The sequence below is a fragment of the Plasmodium vinckei genome, assembly GCF_900681995.1.
Source record: "Plasmodium vinckei vinckei genome assembly, chromosome: PVVCY_10".
Classification (NCBI taxonomy): Eukaryota; Apicomplexa; class Aconoidasida; order Haemosporida; family Plasmodiidae; genus Plasmodium; species Plasmodium vinckei.
The window spans coordinates 1,435,708-1,456,535 of record NC_051302.1 but is presented as its reverse complement, the minus strand read 5'-3'; the positions used below and the strand labels follow the sequence as shown (position 1 = coordinate 1,456,535).

Below are 20,828 nucleotides of genomic sequence, written 5' to 3'. Positions count from 1 at the left end.
AAATGCTATATAATACTCTATTTTTTTATAATTTATATTAAAATAAACAAAATTTGATTATTTATTCAAAAATTATATTAAAAAAAACTGATAAATATGACTACAATCATGTTAGTTGTTCCTTTTTTAGGGAATTTGTTTTATGGTAATTTAGAGGAGATATACATAGATCAACTATATTTCACTATCCTCCGTTTGAATACTGCCACATTATATTTATTGTTGTAAGTTGATATATATTGTTTATTTTTTATATTTTTTTACTTTTATATTTTTTTTTAGTTGTTTTATTTTATTTATTATTTTTTTTTGAAAATGAAAACTATATATTAACGGAATTTATATTCTTCCAATTCATTTTTTTACTCCGACACCTTTTTTGGGTCTTAAAATTTAAACGCATACATTTTTAATTAAAGTTGGGAAAAAATAATTATAATAAAAAAAATGAAAAAGGAAATTTTTATAAAATCAGCAAAATTTTAACACATAATTTTCGATGTGTTTAAATGATAAGCTTATATTATATTTTTTTTTCTCTCATTTCCATTATGTATCTTTATTAAATTATATTTAAAAGGAGATGGGTGTTAACATTAATCTCATAATCTGATCTAATAAATTGAATTATACACAATGAAATTATGAAAAAAAAAACAGAAGAAGCATAAGTCACCAACATAAGAATTGGCATAGCAAATAAGCTAATTCGATAGTATAAATGTATGGTGAAAATATGTACTATGAAGTTATACACGTTATGTAGCAATTGGGGAAAACCAAACACACATACACCCATAGGATTAAAAAAATGCATACAATAGTGAACACCTAAAGAATAAATCAAACAGAAAAAAACAATATGCTAAAACTCTTTTATAAGATATAAATAGTAATGAAAACCAAACGGAAAATCCTCTTAATATTATTACATTCTTTGGTATTTTTTGAGGTTTTATTTTGTTTAATAAAGAAAAGAAATTATTATAATACTGCATACACAAGAGGAAAGCATCCTACAAATCATTTTAAAAATTCCAAAATAAATCATAAATTAAATTATGTTAATTTTATAAAAAGTTTCAAACAATGTCTTGCTAAAAATTATTCCAATTATTACTTTAATCGTAATACTATATTATATTTTAAAAAAACACAAACGGATAAATTTATTGCCGTTAAGAAAAGAAAAAGCATATCAGGCTTTTCCTCTGATCATATTAAACGAATTAATGGGAAACCTGTAAAATTATATCTCAAAAAAAATAATGCGAAGGGGAAAAATTCGGAAAGTGAAAAAAATGAAGATGATGAACCCAGTGACACTAAAGAACGAAAAAAAACAAAAACATCAAAAAATGCCAAAACAAAAGCTGTAAAAAAAACTAAATCGACAACAAAAAATAAAACCAAAACTGCAAAAACAAATAAAAATGAAAAAAAAGACCAAAGTGATGAGGGTGAAAACAAAACTAATGAACCAAAAACTAAAGGAAAAAAAAAAAAAAATACAACGGTGGACGAAATAATTCATGAAGATGAAGAAACGGAAAATGCAAAAGAAGTGTTGGAGAAAAAAAAATTGAAAGGAGCTAAAAGAAAGAAATCGAGTGACTTAATAAAAACAAAACAAAGCGAAGATGATATTACCCTCGGAACAACAGACGAAGATTTAGAGTCTGTAAAAGGAAAAAGATCACAAAAAAAAGGAACAAAGAAAAAGCGAGATATTGAAGAAATAAGTGATGAAGATTTTGAAGAATTTGATGATGATGAAATAATGCCCGGAATAGATGATTTAGATCAAGAAAAAGACGCAAAAGCATACGAAGAAAAAATGAAAGAAAATGAAGAAAGAGATAAGAAGGTTGAATTCATAAAAAGGGTAGAATTCTTATTAAAAGAAGATAATGAAAAAAATCAAAACTTGTATGAAGAAAGACCAGATATAGATAAGCTTCGATTTTCGGAAAAGCCAACAGTAGGAAGCGAAGATTTAATGCATACTATATTAAAAAATATACACAATAATAAAGAAGAAAAGCAAAAAAATTCAAATCCTATTCCTGATTTTAAAAAGAAGCATTTATTTTATGAATTATTAAGAATAAGCAATTCAAATAGTTTTAAAACACATAAAATATATACACATAAAGATTTAATATATGGAATGAAATATAGAAAACTGGGAGATAGCAATTTATGTGTTAGTGAATTATGTATAGGGACAAGCATGTATGAAAATGATAACTTTATAAGTAAAGATGATGTAAATGTTTTATTAAATATGGCTTTTTATGAATATGGAATAAATTTTTTTGATATATGTGAATATGATCCATTTCCTTTTGATCCTGATAGTTATAGAAAAAGCAAAAACAAAAATATGAATTTGTTTTTAAAAGATAAAAAAAGAGAAAATATAATAATTAATTTAAGAATGTGTTCATCAAGAAACGTAGATAGAAATACACATGGAGATTTTTATTTAACATGGATTATGGATGGTCTAAAAGATGATAAACCAACATTTTATAATATTGAGGAAAGATTGGATAAAATTTTAAAAAATCTAAATACAAGTTATGTTGACATATTGACTATTGATATTCCTGAGAGATATGTTCCGAATAGTACCATTGGGGAAGACACATATATATGGGGCCGTGAAAGGAGTAATGACCCGAACAGCGAAGCTCCCACTGTTTCAATAGAGGAGCAATTTGAAATTCTTGAAAAACTTGTGCTTAAGGGGAAAGTTCGGCACATAGCAGTATCAAACGAAACACCGTGGGGAATATATGAATGGTGCAATTTAGCTAGAAAAAAAAAATATATGAAAATTGTATGCGTGCAAAATTTATATAATCTGCTACATAGAAATGAAGTAGAATCATCAGGATTAGTTGAAATGATGTTAAGAGAAAATTATAACGTCCCATTAGTTCCATATGGTTTATTAGCAGGGGGAATATTAACTGGTAAATATTTAGATCCCGAAAGATATCATACAGTAGGCCCTGAAACAATATTAGGTGATGATCAATTAGATCATGATTTAGATGAAACACGAGGTAATCAACCAGAAGATTATGGTTTTTTATCATATGGACCTAAAAATGGTACATGTAATAAATATCCCGATTTATATAAATCACATAGATGTATATGGGCGCAAGATGCGACAGCAGAATACATGAAAATAGCTAGATCACATGGTATGACGCTGTCACAATTAAGTCTAAGTTTTGTTTATAGTAGGCCATTTGTTGCATCATCCATTATAGGCCCTAGAACAATAGGACAATTAAAAGATTCTATTTTATCACTTAATTATCCATTATATCAACATACACAGCATGACTTGCATGAAATATTTTTAAGATATCGAGGATGCACAATGGACGGTAATGTCATATTAAATAGTTTAGAAGATCCAAATAAAACAAGCCAAAATATCTTTTATAAATCTGCAAATATCCCAATTTTAAGTGGTGGTACACACTGGGATAATTACCCTTTGCCATTTTTACCTAAGCGTTATGAATATACTGATTTAAAAGAAGAACATGATAGAATAAAATCGACATTTGGATTAAATGATGATCCTGGAGATTTTAATTTTATTAATTCTCGTATATGGATAGAAAGAGAAGAAAAAAAAGGAGAATATTTTGCTCTAAAAGAAAGTAATATATTTAAATGGAATAAATTAAAAATATTTAAAGGTATATTAACAAAACTTAATGAAAAAGAAAAATTAATTTATGATACTAATGATTTCCATTTTTATTATAAAAATAATACTGTATATATAGTTCCTACTGATGAAGAAATGGAAAAGTTATATCAAAATAAAAATAAATTAAAAAAAATATTAACTCAAACAATAAATGATACTCAAGAATTATATCAATACCAAGAACAATTAGGAAAAGATTTTCCAGATATTTTCAACAATCTAGATATTGATTTAATCTATAAACAGTTAATAAATAGACATAATATTAACCCACTAGATAAAAAACAGTTGGAAGAAATTTATAGCTATATCAAACTTACACCAGAAGAAAAAAAAACAGAGGATTTCTGGTACATATATCAGTATAATCCTTTCGACAATTCCTTTGGGTTCAGAACAGGAAGTGAACCGTAATAAAAATATACTATGTGAATTTGTTTTCTCTATATATCTCTACAGATTAAATCGTAGGGAACATCCAAAAAATTGTTTATTATCCACCCTATATCTGGGTTACAATTTTGCTCACAAATGGCAAATTTGCCTACTATTTTATCACCTATGATAATTTTTTTATTCATCTTTTCAAAATATTTTTTTAACATCTCAAAAATTTGGAAGTTTTAAAAATTATAAAAATATTGCAAACTTCTCAAATTTGTAGAGTATATCATTTTTTTTGTATATGCAATCGAAAACTTTTTATGATTAACGTTTTTTTTAAATTAAATAAAAAAATTAAATAATAAACCATACTAATGATGATAACAAAATGGAGATACACATTAAATTATTTGGTAATTAAAAATAAGAATATAATAATTTTTCATTATAGTCACAATGTAAGGTAGCAAGCTACTTCAAATGGAATTCATTAATAAACCCCATTAAAAAAGGAAGGTATAAAAAATATCAACATTTTTCTATCCATACGTTATTTATTTTCCTTTGTACTATAAACAATGTTATTAGAATACCGGTATAATTCCAAATTCGGTATGCCTAAATTTATTTGTTCTATTTCTTCTTCGCTCAACATTCGATGTCTCATTTCTTCAGGTAATTCCATCCCTTCTTCACATCTAAAAAAATACATATTAAAAAATTATATAAAGACACACATAAGTACAGCAATAGGCCAAATTTGTTTTTTATTTTACTATTTTATTGTTTTATTTGATATTACATTATGACAACATCAGAATCGTATTTACTTTTTTTCATCCTCATCAGCTTAGGAGGATTTATTTGCTCATAGTCAGGTTTATCAGAATTATAACTTGCGCTTTCATCTTTTTGTTCTGTTACATCATCATCGTCGTTATCGCTGTCATCGTTCAAAATTAATTTGTCATTCTCGTCATCACTGCTATTTTCATTTTGTTTATTCTCATTAATTTGATTATTTTGATAGTTTGAAAATTTTTTTCTTTCAAATACTATTAGTTTATTGTTCTTAAAGTTAACAAAATGATTGTTTATCGAATTGTACTTCCTTATAAATTGCGTGAATGAATCCGCTTTCTTCAACACATTTTTAACATTCGACTTGTTACCTACGCATTCAAAATGATAAAATAATTAAAATTATTATAAAAAAAAAGCAGACTAATGTTTATTCCTTTCAATGATTACATGATATTACAACTTGACGAAGGTAAGCAACAGTTGTATTGACAATTGCCATATATTACAACACAAAAGGCAAGGTGTAACAATACTAAACAAATTATAATTTATTTATTGGATGCTCTTTTTTCCTCTTTATTTTTATATTATTTTATTTATTAAATATTATTTTATTATGTAGTTATCACCATTTTATATATTCATATATCATGTTCGAATTTATATTTATTCCAATATTACGTAAAATTTATTAATTTTGTTATAAAAATAAACAAGCATATAATACAATTTATGACATATTAAAAGCGTGTTAATTCCTATTATTGTAAATTAATTTTTAATATCTTCTACATATTTTGTACCGTTCTTTATTAAATATTTTTATTAAAATACACGCCTTTGTGCCATTTTTTCTATATCGTTAAAAATTGCAATCAAGTAGTTTATATAAAATTTTACTAAATAAATGGGAAAAAAAAATCATGTTTTTGTTACAATTTTAACAATTTTCCTATTCTTGCATAATTTAATACAGTTTCTTTAAGAATTATCCTTTGGAAAATGTGTAAAATAAATTACACAAAAATATTTTTACAAAAAACCTACAAAGGACAAAATCATGAACTTTCGGTATAATCCTGGATATATCATATTTTAAGAGCGAAAAAAAAACTTAAAAATTAAGCCCAATAAATTTAATAGGGATAAAGGTAAATAAGGAACACGATAAGCATAGATTTATTAGTATTTCCCATGCCATTTTAAAAATAAAAACGAAAAGACAACATGATAACCTTATTTAGGATGCGAATTTGTATATGATATAAGAATAATAATACAAAGGATAATTATAATTATTATAAATTCCAATTTATGTCTTTTAAACAAATTAGCACAATTTAAAAAGTTTCAATCATAAACTATATATACAATAACATCCTTAAATAATAGCATATAACTGAATATGCTCATTTATTGTGTAACAATTTCCGGTATAACCTTTTAAAATTATTTAATTGTTTTTGAAGGGAGTATATGATAATTTAAAATAGTGTAATTATTAAAATAAAATCTTTTCAATTTTATGCAAAAAATATTTTATTACTAAAATGTATCCTTGTTTGTATTCCAATTTACTGTACAGGTTTTAAACAATAGGCTTATGCAAAATAATATCTTCATATTTATTCATTCTCTTTTCATTTTTTTTTAATTTTATTTAATAATTATTGTATATTTGTATGCACATATTTTTGTTTTTTTATTGATTATTTTTATTCCTTTTTATCAAATGCTAGTATGCATACCTTTTAAGTAAACATATATAACCATGGATAATTAATGACTTGAGGATAGTGTATGGAAAAACTCATTTTTATTTATTTATTCGTTTATTATTTTTTTCATTCTTCTTTTTTATCGTTTTTTTTTGCTTTCCTTTTCCATTGAAATTCATTTATCATAAAGTTGATTTAGTTTCATTAAAAAATGCGCATACATATTTGGCCAAGAAATATATCATATGTATTCAAAGTATTAAAAATTTTTAATTCATACAATTTCATATATGGTGATTTGTGTATTTTTGTGTTTTTCTTTTTTGCATGAGGTAAAACATTTTTGATTAGCTTTGCATTCTAAAGCTGTAATACCTGTACTCACAAACAATCAATATATTATATATACATCATTTGGTAATAATTTTTTACGTTAACTTAGTGCTAATATACATATAACTTCCTCCATAAAAATAGCCATACAGTTTTACTTTAGCATTAAAATAGACTAAACTTCCATAAAACAAAAATATTCCCCATTCAAGAATCTCACAAAATTTGATCAAAATGGTGTTTATAACGATATCTGATGATAATAATATAATAACCAGTCTAGATATGCATGAAGATACTGAAATGTCTATAATAATGAACATAATTGAAAATGATTTTTCTCTTAATATGAATATAAATGAATTAACGTATAATGGAAAGGTTGTAGATAAATCTGATACTTTAAAAAAATTGAACATGCATGAAGGTGATCTTTTATTTATTCGAAAAAAAATTAATCTCGATATGTTACAAGAAGAATTAAATGCAAATGGGTTTGGAAATATTATGAACAATAGTGGTGTCGCTAACACATCAGCTACTAATAGTAGTACACCCAATTCAGGGAGCATACTACCAAGTAGTTTGAATAATACGGGGCAAGGAAACAATGCTGCATTTAATGGGATCTTGGAGCAGTTTCGCATTTTTCAAGAAATGGAATACATAAAAAAAGAAGCTGAAAAATTACTGCAATTAAAAACAGATAAAACAAAGATGAGCATATTACAAATTCAAGATAAAAAATTATATGATGCTATAAATACTGCAAATTTAGAAGAAGTAAAAAACATAGTAAAAGAAAGATATGAAATGGAAAAAAAAGAAAAACAAAGAGAAAAAGAATTGTACGAAAAAGCATTAAAAGACCCATTATCCGAGGAATCACAAAAATATATATATGAACATATATATAAAAATCAAATAAATTCAAATCTTGCATTAGCACAAGAACATTTTCCTGAAGCATTTGGTGTAGTATATATGTTATATATACCTGTTGAAATAAATAAAAATGTTATACATGCATTTGTTGATTCAGGGGCACAAACAAGTATTATATCAAAAAGGTGTGCAGAAAAATGTAACATTCTAAGATTAATGGATACACGATTTACAGGTATAGCTAAAGGAGTTGGAACAAAATCTATATTAGGAAAAATACACATGATTGATATTAAAATTGGAAATTATTTCTATGCTGTTGCATTAACTATAATAGATGATTATGATATCGATTTTATATTTGGTCTAGATTTATTAAAAAGACATCAATGCTCAATTGATTTGAAGAAAAATGCTTTAGTTATCGAAGATAATGAAATACCATTTTTGGCTGAAAAAGATATAGTCAAGCGATCATTTGAAAACATAAATTTAGACTCACAATAGAGTCCATAAAAATATATTCTCCGCTTCATAATACCTATCCAATATACATTTTATGTTCCTAATATAAATATTTATTCATATTAAAAGTTTTTCTTTATGTATATTTTATAAAATACTATAGGAATTCTCATTACACTAAAGAAAAACTTATAATGAATTCATATATATGTATCATGTATACGACGTTACAATAATATGGCACTCTTCTAAATATATTTCTAAGCAGCGCATCTGCTTATCCCTTTAAAGAAGATGTGCAGTTATTAATTCCTTTTTAACGCTTTATCACATTTTTAGTTTACCATTTTTTATCGGATTTTTTTTTAAGTTTTAATACATAAATTTTTCTTTTTATATTTATAAAAACACAATTAAATTTTTTTTTAAAATAAACCAACATAGAAAAAATCAGATATTTCACCATGTCTATTTTTTTATCATTATCATTATTCCATATTGTCATAAAGCTTCTTTCTTTATGTATAAGGGGAAATACCATATTCTTTGACAAAAAATATAAGTATAAATTATTATATAGACATATATATCAATATAATACTAAATAAAAGTATTTGGATTATAATTTTATATTATTTTAAAATCGTATAAGAGCATTCAAATTGGATTGTACATATACCGTGTTTTCCCTTATCATAATAGCATGAATACATATATTTCATGTTAGAACATAAGGATCGTATATATACATAAATTAGTGCATATACCTATATGAAGGAATTTTCTTGTTCTAAGGATATGTTAATTTCTCCAAAAAGACAGTACCTCGATTTTAAAAATATATTTGAAACTTTTTACAACAGTGTATGGCCACAAACTTAAGATAATAATAACCATAATAAATTAAATAAAACAATTAAAAAGAAAAAAAATATTTTTTTGTGACAACTTTTCACTTATGAATTTTAGTGTTAAAAAGGAGATAATGAAAAAAATGAAGAAAAAAATTAAGCTAATAAAAAAATTTTCATAATATAAACAAAAACTTAATAGACCACAAAAAAATAAATAAAAAATATAAATAATGAAACAAAATAATTAAGCACATTAATCTTGCTCGTCCTATTATTTAATAACTATATAATAAGGGATGTAAAAGTAAATAACTATAAAAATCTCTATGCATATATGTAAGCATGTATAATGATACTTGCATAAATATATTTTACAAGTATGTAACTGGACCGTTGATCCATTCTAAAAATTCTCTTTCATTTATGGAACATTTTTGATGTTCATCTAAAGCATTAAATATAATAAATAAGTCCAAAAAGTCAAAAAATATATATCCATTCGTATGATCTGAGCACATTCTGTTAAATTCTTCAAATTGCATACCATGATCTGGATCAGCTACACTATATTTTCTATAACAATCAATGTATGCTCCTTTAGAAACTAATTTGATTGTTTTTTTAAGTTTCTCTAATCTTAGTGATTTTCTAAGAGCAATTAAAAATCCTACTACTGCTACTGCTAATATGAAACTGCAAGATAATATAACCCAAAAAGATCGGAAAAATGATATTTTTTTTGAGTGGGGCCATAAATTAAGGCAAGACATAGCGCCTAAAGAAATAAAATAATAACAAGTATGCATATGATTATCTCAATCTTTATATGTAAATTTTTATGCATATGCCAATGAAGATTTAACATAATCTGTCGTATATAAAATATTAAAAATTTTCTTAAATTATGCATTATTTCATTGATTATATACCTAAAAAGAAAAACCATATTGCTTTTCCTGTCAACCTAGTTAAAAACTTGATATATTTTCTGATCATTATTCTATGCTTAGCAGCCCATCTTGGGGTTCCTGGGATATCTAAAATCATCATTATTAAACCCATGATTCTGTAAATGGCGTTCAAATATTGAAAATAATATATGAATTCATAATATGTATATATAGAGAGATAGGGCAAGGAAGTAGTAAAAACTTAATTCTGTCATGCATACAAATAAAATTTAAGTTATTTCATTCAATTTCCATGAAATAATTAAACATATTTGTCATTATAAAGGGATTTTCAATTTTACATAGAAAATACACCCATGCATAAAGTATAAATGTCTATAATTGTGGACTATACATACACATATATATAAATATATGGGCATGTCTACCGCTTATTAAATTTACTTACATTAAAAATGTTGAAACTATAAAATTTGTAAAGTAAAAATATCTCATTGATTCTAGTAATGATATTGCTCCACAAAAAACAGTCATAACTCCCGAGGAAAAAAATAAGGTTTGATATCTTACATTTAATTTCATTAATGTATTTTCAATAGTTTCCCCCCCCTGTTCAACCTTCTCAGCTATGTGTGCTCCATTTGTTTCATCTTCCTTTTCTTTACCGTTTAATAAACCTTGATATTCTACATAAAAAAGTACATATCATAATTTATATAATAATCCCAAAGAAATTACCATAAAATGAATATCTAAATAAATTTATAAAATGTCTGATATTTATATTTCACCACAACAATTGTATGCATCACACACGTATATAGCATATATAACTTTGATCGTATAAAATCTTTAAAATGCACACTTAAGATTTTTCTTTTGGCACAACACACATTCTCATTTTATGTGTGTGTACGCGTCTGTGTGCATTTATGTCATATGTGTTGAGTATACCCATGAATATAATGTATATATATATATATATATATATATGTATGTATATATATATGAATATGCGCATATGCATTCCCATTATTTTTCAAGTATAAGAAAAGAACACTTAAGTATTTATATATGTGTAAGCTCATTTGTGAAATATTTGTGTTTTGTTATACCTGAATCCATTTTGTATTATATTTAACTAGGTATTTTATGTTTTCTTGAGTCTTTTATATGTATAATAAATATATTTATTTTTTGCTATTCAAGAATAACTTGAAATAAAAAATAAATATGGGATTCGAATATTTGAAAATAAATATTTGTGAAAATTTTCCAAAAAAAGGAAAAGAGAGGAAAAAATAATAAAAAGAAAAAAAACGAAATATGTAAAAAAATGCAAAAATAAATTTACTATAAATAATATTATTGAGTGACAATTTTTTTTAATAAATACAATTTTTACTTATGTAAATTAACTTTTTTATTTCTTCGTTTTTTTTTTTCACTATGCCTTTTCAGTTAATTTTTATTAATAAAAAAAGTGAATGAATATAATACAAAAATAAAATAATATAAAATAAGTGTAAAATAATGTAAATAATGTAAAATAGCATAAAACAATAATGATAATAACAATAAAAGTAAAATAATAATAAAAAGCAATGAAACAATCAATGATTAAATACGCGTAAAAACATAAATATGTAAAGGTTTTTTTATTTATTTTACGTTTTCTATTTTTTATAATTTTTTATGTTATTTATTTCGACATAAAAGACCGTTATATTTGCATGAAAAAAAAATGTGTATAACATTATGATAGGAAATATTGCAATATGTGTATGAATATAGCATTTCTGTTATTTGTTTATTTCCTGATTAAAATATGTGTATAAATTGTAATAAATCAAACATAATAGAAAATCACGTTTTTTTATTTTTACCACGTTATATATATGATAAAATCATATTTGGAAATTACACGTGTAAATGAGAAATTTAAATATTCACGTTGTATAATTAAATACAAATTATATATGTACATATAGTTGGTTAGATATTTACCACATTATTGTTAACTCTATGAAAGTCATATAATCCATAAATTTATTTAATTTTTTTTTAAGAGAATTTTATTTAAAAACAAAATACATTAAAATTGTCTATACGTATTTACAATATGATAAATTTTACATTTTCACCTTCACACGTTAATATCAATATACAAATTAAAAAATGTATATTAAATAATAAAGACAGTACATAAAAAAAACAAACACGAAAGGATGAAATGAAATATACTTATGCGTCTATTCGAATGCTAATAAAGTGCATTAATTTTTAAAATAAAATACGTACACCTTCATGAAGTTACAGTGATAGTTGTCTAAATTTATGGTACGCTAAATAGAACATTCTAAAAAAATTAAATATATATGTAAACAAATACATATTTCTACAAACATCTATAATCTGAACAAATTTATATTTTAAAATATATTCTATATTAATATCAACAAAGAATATTCATAGTTCATTTTAAAAATATAGATATCGAAAACAATAAAAAGACAGAAAATAAAAAGACAAATAAATTACCCCCTTTCGTATTATACTATAAATTATTATATATATACTCCAAATTAGATTGATTCAAATGATAGAATAATAATGTATATATATAATAGTATTTATTTGAATATGTATATTCTTCTTTTGGTATAATAGTAAAACACAATGAATATATATATATGCAAGCATATTATTTCTATGAGAATGAATATAGATAATGACATAAGTTACACTCAATATGTTTTAATAGCAGTTCCAATTAGCTAACCAAAAATATTGTAAATATTCCCATTTTTTTGTTTTAAATTTATGTTTTTTTCTTTTTGCACACATTTTATAGTAGCATAGAAAAAAATTAATTCAATTATTTTGCTAAAAAGAGGGGTGATATATATACCCCCGAATTTTAAATTCACACAATATATTATTATCAACTTAAACATAATTATATTCCTTTATATTTTGGTTAAGACAGATAAACAACATATATTAACCATTCCCCTTCGGTTAGCTTATTAATTTACCTTTTTTTTTAAATAATAGATTTGTTCGGCTTTTTTATAAAAATACAGAAATAAAATAAAGACATATATACTGTCATTTAATGCTTTCTTAGTAAAAAAAATATATCCACTCGTATTTCCTACGACATCACAAATATATATATTTGAATGAAGACATTAAAAAATATATTCCAAAATTTATGTATATATAATTATTTAAAATGCTTTTATTTTCTTAATTTTATTTTGGAAAAAAAATAATTTTATAACATATAAAATAAAATTATAAGCTAAAATAAATATGTGGATAAATAATTATATTGTGCCATATTAAGGGGATTACACGCATAAATAATTTGTTAAATTTTTTATTTTTTATTGGTAGCATATATAAACATAGCTTCTAATATAAAATAACAATATATATATTCATTGTATATTTTTAAAGAAATAATTTATTCATATTTTTCGCTCAGTAAATTTACATGATGGTGAGTAAAAAATGTAGGAGGCAAATGGCAATGCAAGACTTTGCTACTAATTTTTTTTATTATAATATGCTAAGTATACATAAATATATATATATATAACTCAACATAAAAAATAAGTAATTAAAATACAAATGTGTGTATAAAACAAAAGAACAAATGAAAATTTTTTAATTAATTAAATCTTCATGCTTATATTATTTTAATCATTTTTTCACTTAAACATTGCAAAATATATATATTTTTTAATTTATTTCATAATATTATTTATCTGAACAATTTTATTTCATTATCGACAATTCTTTCACAAATTTATCGTTTTATAAATATGCACATAGCATAATTCTGTGCATATTTTTTCTCGTTGTAGAATCTTTAATTTCTACAATATCTTAGGGGGCTTATGTAACAATGCGAGCATATTTAATTTGGATTATTTTGAAATATCCCAAAACTAAATACATAGCAAATATGAAATAAGCATATATGTGTATATATGCTTGACTAGTTTATATAGATACACCATTTATTTTTTCTCCAAAAAATATAGAGCATACAAACAAAATGGAAATATATCCTTAATATGTCTACCTGTATTTTTTTAACTTTTTATAAAAAAAAGAATATATATATATATATATTTTTAATGCGAAAATAATGAAAAATGACAACTTAATTCACAAGAATAACACATGGGTCTTAAATAATGTAAGCTATTTTTTAATTCTGAAGCATCGAAACTAAATTTGTTTTTCTATATTTTATTTATTTGCATTTATATTTTTTATTAATTCCCTTTGTCGTAATTATAAATCGTATCATTTACGATATTATTATATAAATAAGCATGCATACTTATGTATATATGGTTGTATATTTAAGTTTATTACCACAACATCAATATGCACATTATTTTTAATAATTTTATCTGCTTAGAACAAACAAAATAATGGTGTCACTAAGAAAAAAAGGTGCTTATGAAATAAAAAATAACAATACATAAAACAATTAATAAGTTGTTATATAAATAACTTATATTTTCATTATCCTCTTTTTTCAGCCGTATCGAATATTTAGCATTATTAGGGAAAGAAAAAGATTTTAACAAAGAAAACAATTCTCAAAACGACGAAGAAATTGAACCAACTGATATGTATATTTACACAAATTATGGCGTAGAAAAGGTTTCTATAAATACATCCTCAAATGATAAAAAAAATGAAGCGAACAAAAGCAATAGATATCAATATTTAAAAGAAAAAATAAATAATGCTGTAAAACATCAAGAAAAATTAAAAAATGAACAAATTGAAGAGCAAAATAATTCAATAAATCACGAAGAAAATAATGTTAATGATATTTTCGTTTTTGATAGGAATAAAAACGAAATTAATATAATAAATACCAATGACATCTCGAAAACGAATAATAAAAATGAGATTGATGATGGTATTTCAATTGCTTTAGATAATTGTAAAAATATATCTGAGATTTGTACTTCTCAAAATGTTTTCTTCCAAAGTTGCGACAACAAGAATGAGGAAAGTGGACACAGTAACAAAAGCAAAATGAATATATTTTATGATACATCCTCTGAAAAAAATAATCATATTGATAAAAGAATAGAAGAAGTTTTCCAATCAGAAAAAATCATTTCCAAAACAATTGCAAATCATAAGAACAAATTAAAAACAAATAATATTTCTGTGAATAATCAAGATAATAAGGAACCTATTGAAGTGGTGTCTATAAAAAATAAAGAAAATAACATAATGCCTATAGGAAAAGGTAATGAAAGTTTCAAAGAAGATTATCCAAACAATAATTGTAATAATAGTGATAAATATTACGACAGCGATTCAAAAAGTAGACAAAGTTATAACTGTGAAAACAATTTTAATGTACATAAAGAAATTAATTCTCTTAGCAATAAAATGCAAAATTTGAATAAATTAATTGAAGAAATAAATAATAAAAAACATGTGAAAATAAATATATTAAACAATAAAATAAGTTCTTTGGATATTCGGATGTATGAAAATCAAACTAATAATATAAATAATGAAATAAATATTTTAAATAGTAAAATTTATAACTTATATAATGAAAAAATTAATAAAATATATGAACAAATAACACAGAATATTCATGAACTAAATAACCAAATAATCAAGGTTATAAAAAACGGGGAATATAATGAAATAATTAAAAGTTTTAATAGTAAAATACATAATCAAACAGATAACATAAAAATGCAAATTAGACATTTACAAGATCAAGTAGATAATTATTTGCTTATGCAAAAAAGCGGTAATTTATTTAATAAAATAAATGATTGCATAAACAATCTAAATAACCAAATAGAAAGCTCTGTCTTAAAAAATGAATTTTTACGTCATAAAAGAAATGTAAATAAAACTTTTAATGATAATAATAATGAAACGAAAGGAATAATAAATGTTGAAGTGCATAATTATAGGGATAGACAAAACACCGATGTGTCGAATAAAAAAAATAAGTTTATGAATAATTGCAATGATATACAATATGATCATAAAAAAAAACGTAAGGTAAATGAAAGTAATCATATATCTGACGATGACAACAATGGTAAACAAAGCTTATCAATAGAAAAATGCATTAACAAATATAACCACATTGAAAATACTAATAATGTCTATAACAACCATACTATACAAAATACAGACGCTGTATATTCGGATAAAAATGAGAACAACGATTATAATAAACTATACAATGATGAAAAATTCTTATATTTAAAAAATAAATTGATTGAATTAAAAAAATCAAAAATGGAACAAAAGTTACTGAGTAATAAAAATAGTGTAGATAAAAGAGAAAATATGAATATTGCAGAAACAAAAGACACTTTAGATTATACAAACAATGCAAATAAAAACGAATGTACAGTACAACTTAGAAATAACAAACAGTTTAATTATATTAACATAGATAATAATTTTAAACCCATTACTTCTCAAAATGAAGGTAATGATAATAGAATTAGTAGCCATAAAAGTAGTAGTACTAGCAATACTTACAAGAGTGAAAAGGACGATCTAAATTGTGGAGTTCAACGTTCTCAAAATATATCTATTCAACCTCCATGTGAAAATTGTCATAATTATTACGAATATAATAAAAAACATAAAGATATACAAAATAATAATATATATAACTGTGCACCCAATAACGAAAAAAAATCTCATGATATTGTGTCCATGTTTAAAAAAATGCTACTTAATAGTAATAAACATAAAACCCATGAAATTGAGGTGGACATCCCCGACGAAACCTATGAACTAAATAATTTGTTTCCCCCCAAAACTGAAGTAAATAATTTAAGTAATTTACAACAAAATTATAATTTTCTTACAAATAAAAATCCAAATGGAAATACTATTCCACCTCAACTTAATACTAGTAATGATTTCGAAAAAAGTTGCGATAGTACCCACAATTGGGGTCGTGGGCATGTTATTCCAACTATTTTCACCACAAGCAATAATAACAATGGTAATAGTATCGATTATTCAAAATATACATCGGTACCAAATATCTTTACTATGGATCAAATGTACAAATACACTGCTAATTATTATAATGATACCAATAAAAAATATAAATGGAACGATGACCACGTCGTTTTAGAAGAAACTAATAAGGAGAAACATGATGATCTCGATTTGAATTCTAATAAAGAAATAAACAAAAATAATTTGAAGCAAAAACATAATATTCTAAATTTTGAACAGGTCCCATAGACTAATAGCTCAAGCTCACCATGGAAAGCGTATATAAATATATATACCCATTAATCATATGCATATTTATACATATATGTTCTTTTTGTATAAACGGATATATGTACTTAATAAATATATTTATAATAATAATGCATATCAACGATTTTTCTTTATCATTATAGGAACCATCAGTAATGAAGAAGAACTAAATACGCAAGTAATTAAACTCTAAAAATAAAATATATATGTTACATTCTAATTAACCTATATTCTATATATGCCTTATTCAGAAAATCCCCATTTTAAGTTGGGAAAGTTTAGATAATGGAATTAAGAAAGACATTAAAGTAAGAGAGAATGTACTTATATAAAAAAGTTGGCAAATAAAAGAATAGAACACAAAAATAAACGTATATATTATTTTTTTTAATATTTAAAATAATTGAAAAATATAGCGTAGATGGTTCGAAGTATATCTTCATTGTTTTTTCTCGTCTAAATTCATTCAAATAATTTAAAAAATATTTTTCTCAACATTATTTTAACGTTTTATTGTTTTCGTCATTTATTTTCTTTTATCACTCCTTTGGGTTTTTTTTTGGGGCTATATTTTTTATGAAATCTTTTCCTAATATTATCTTTATTTCATTTCTTCCTATTATTTAATTTTTTTTTATATAAAATATTTGTAATGTTATATATATGTAAATTATATATATTTTTTTTTAATATTTATTTTATAATTTGACATATACAACTATATTTGATGAGCACGATTTTTGGTTTACGGCATGCTTAACAAATTCATAAAAATTATATGTATTGCTTAAAAAAAAATCAAACTAATTTTTATAAATTATTTAATCAATATATTTAGTAAAAAAGTATATTTTTTTTTAATACAAATTTTATCTAATATACAATTTTTTGTATTGTTGGCTAATGAATAAATCGTTCATTCGACGAACATTTTTATTATTGCCACATTAGTATTGTAATTTTTTATATAGTACAATTTTTACTTCATATAGATTATTATTTAACATTTTTTCAATTTTGCATAATTTTAATTTGATTTAATAATAATAATATATTTATATGCTTATTGGTAAATTAATTTTATGTAATGTTTGGCTAATGCCCGATAAAAGATTTTAATAATGTGGATAATATTATCGCGTTTATTTGCGCATATTTGATATTTTTTTAATTATAACCATTTTTGAGGTTTTTTTTAGTCCCATTATAGAACATAATGGAAATTATACCGTAAAATGGTTATTTGCCATATTTAAAGAAAATAATCATTAAGTAAATGTTTTGAAGACGCGGATTCCATTATATTTTTAATACAGATTTAGTCAATAAAACTATATAATTTATTAATTTGTAACTAAATATATTTGTTAATATAATATTATTACCATTATATATTCGCATGTATAGATACTAGAGAAACAAAATGATAGTGTATGGGTTTATCGTATTTTTTACTTTGCTGTTTGTAGTTAGTGGGGTACTGGAATATATGCATAGGAGAGGTTCGCGGAAGACAGAATATATACACTCAAAAAGGATTAGAAATAAGAAACTTGCAAATGTGGTTATGCATGGGCATATTATAAAAGATTCTTTTTGGTCAGTATTCGTTAATTTCTATCGCAAATTAAAAATAATAAATAAAGTCATTGTACGATATATATCATATAATGAATCAAAGTTAGCTAAAAAGCATTATAAAGAAACTAAAAAAAATGATATCCCACAAGAAAAAAATAATGAAAATGCTAAAATAAAAACTATTTATTTTATTAGACATGCAGAGTCTATATGGAACAGTGTCATAAATCGAAAATTATCAACACAAAAGGTTGTTGATATAGGGTTATTATTATTATATGAAGCATGCCTTTTATTTAATGAAAAATCAGTAATAGTCGATTCTCCTTTAAGTAATGCAGGTGTTATGCAATCAGTAGAATTATTAAATTTTTTGAATCAGGGTCAAAATGTAATTAATCAGGAACACCTAGTTTGTTATAGAGACACATGTAATAATACCAAGGAGGATGATTTAAAAGATAAAAGTCAGAAAAACGTGGAAATTGATAAAAAAGATTCTTTAAAAGGTCGTGATAAAAAATCAAAAAGGAAAAGAAAAAAAAAAACTGATGATATATCAAATAGCACCGAAAAAAAAAAAAAAAAAAAAAGTGAGTTAAAGAAAACATTAGATGGTGAGTATTTTAATATCTTACTTGAAACTCTAAATAAAAATAATAAATCAGACGATGCTATGACCACTAAAAATTCAGATAATGAAAATGATAGCGACGAAACTGATGAAGATGCCGATGACAGTGAAGATGATAATGGTGATTATACATATGATAATGAAAAGGAATATGATCCTGATGAAATAATAAAATTGAGTATAGAAGATCATATCAAAATTATTAATAACACTTCACAATATGAAAGTTCTATATTGTGCTCTGATTTAAGAAGAACAATATCTACCTGTTTTATTTCCCTAAACAATAGAATTAGTACAAATAAGGATAGTATTAATATTTTAAATTCATTACAAGAAATTAGCAGGAACCCTGATTGTGTTCCACTATTCCCATCTTATGGCAATAAATATGTTAAACCAGAAGTCGAAAGCGTTTTTTATAACAAAGTTGGAAAGTTGCTTAAAACAAAAATAAAATTGAGGAATAAAACATCAGAAAATAAGTTTATTGATACACTAGACTATATATTTTCTCAAAGCGATGATATTTTTATTGTATTTGGTCATAGTAATTGGTTTAGGTTATTTTTTAATATTTTTTTGAAGACGCCTCATATATCTAAAACAAATAAAATAAAAAATTCGGGAATAGTAGTATTCAATATGATAAAATCGGATAATAACGGTACTCCGTATTATGAAGTTCAAGAAAATAGTGTTAGATCGATATACAAAGGATTTGAAGAAAGCGAAAATGAAGAATTTCAAAAAGCGGGATAAATTAAAAAAAAATTAATTTATAGTATCATGATCGATACATATCCGTAAATTATTAGTTAATTAATTAACATTTTTTTATTGTGTTTAGTGTTCAACGTTACTAAAATGTTTGTAAAATGCATTCGTTTCATATTTGTATCATAGATATTTTTATATATTTAAAGTTTATATGGTTTTCAATTTTTTTAAAAATATTATTCATGCATAGATGCTATATTATTATTAATTTTTTCTATGCATAAAACAATAACAATGAAAACTAAAAACTTATTTGGCTTTCTTTTAAATATTATTAAGTATTAATTATTTAAAAAATATGTGGTAAAAAGCATTATTAATGTATTATATAACTCTTTTAAATTTATACAAAGATATTAATTTGTAAATTGAAATGAGTTAAACTAACCAGATGTATGGCCAGTGTAATAAAGCTTTTGCATATTG

The 20,828-nt window shown here is 23.4% G+C and overlaps 6 protein-coding genes across 6 annotated transcripts; 4 read left to right on the top strand and 2 right to left on the bottom strand.

Moving 5' to 3' along the window:
• Positions 1-895: 895 nt before the first annotated feature.
• On the top strand, positions 896-4,156 carry PVVCY_1003880 (aldo-keto reductase, putative; the record flags this gene model as incomplete). Its single annotated transcript, XM_008625833.1, has 1 exon — positions 896-4,156. One exon carries the CDS (start codon positions 896-898, stop codon positions 4,154-4,156), a length of 3,261 nt encoding a protein of 1,086 aa, XP_008624055.1.
• Positions 4,157-4,676: 520 nt separating this feature from the next.
• On the bottom strand, positions 4,677-5,429 carry PVVCY_1003870 (conserved Plasmodium protein, unknown function; the record flags this gene model as incomplete). The annotated part of the gene is made up of 3 exons (XM_008625832.1): positions 4,677-4,824; positions 4,929-5,298; positions 5,378-5,429. The coding sequence occupies 3 exons, from the start codon at positions 5,427-5,429 to the stop codon at positions 4,677-4,679; spliced, it is 570 nt and encodes a 189-aa protein (XP_008624054.1).
• A 1,786-nt stretch (positions 5,430-7,215) lies between these two features.
• Positions 7,216-8,373, top strand: PVVCY_1003860 (DNA damage-inducible protein 1, putative; the record flags this gene model as incomplete). The annotated part of the gene is made up of 1 exon (XM_008625831.1): positions 7,216-8,373. The coding sequence occupies one exon, from the start codon at positions 7,216-7,218 to the stop codon at positions 8,371-8,373; it is 1,158 nt and encodes a 385-aa protein (XP_008624053.1).
• Positions 8,374-9,556: 1,183 nt separating this feature from the next.
• On the bottom strand, positions 9,557-11,221 carry PVVCY_1003850 (conserved Plasmodium protein, unknown function; the record flags this gene model as incomplete). The annotated part of the gene is made up of 4 exons (XM_008625830.1): positions 9,557-9,960; positions 10,115-10,251; positions 10,545-10,782; positions 11,212-11,221. The coding sequence occupies 4 exons, from the start codon at positions 11,219-11,221 to the stop codon at positions 9,557-9,559; spliced, it is 789 nt and encodes a 262-aa protein (XP_008624052.1).
• A 3,037-nt stretch (positions 11,222-14,258) lies between these two features.
• PVVCY_1003840 (conserved Plasmodium protein, unknown function) lies at positions 14,259-17,386 on the top strand (the record flags this gene model as incomplete). The annotated part of the gene is made up of 3 exons (XM_008625829.1): positions 14,259-14,309; positions 14,538-14,572; positions 14,662-17,386. 3 exons carry the CDS (start codon positions 14,259-14,261, stop codon positions 17,384-17,386), a joined length of 2,811 nt encoding a protein of 936 aa, XP_008624051.1.
• A 1,444-nt stretch (positions 17,387-18,830) lies between these two features.
• PVVCY_1003830 (conserved Plasmodium protein, unknown function) lies at positions 18,831-20,384 on the top strand (the record flags this gene model as incomplete). The annotated part of the gene is made up of 1 exon (XM_037634477.1): positions 18,831-20,384. One exon carries the CDS (start codon positions 18,831-18,833, stop codon positions 20,382-20,384), a length of 1,554 nt encoding a protein of 517 aa, XP_037490572.1.
• Positions 20,385-20,828: the final 444 nt, after the last annotated feature.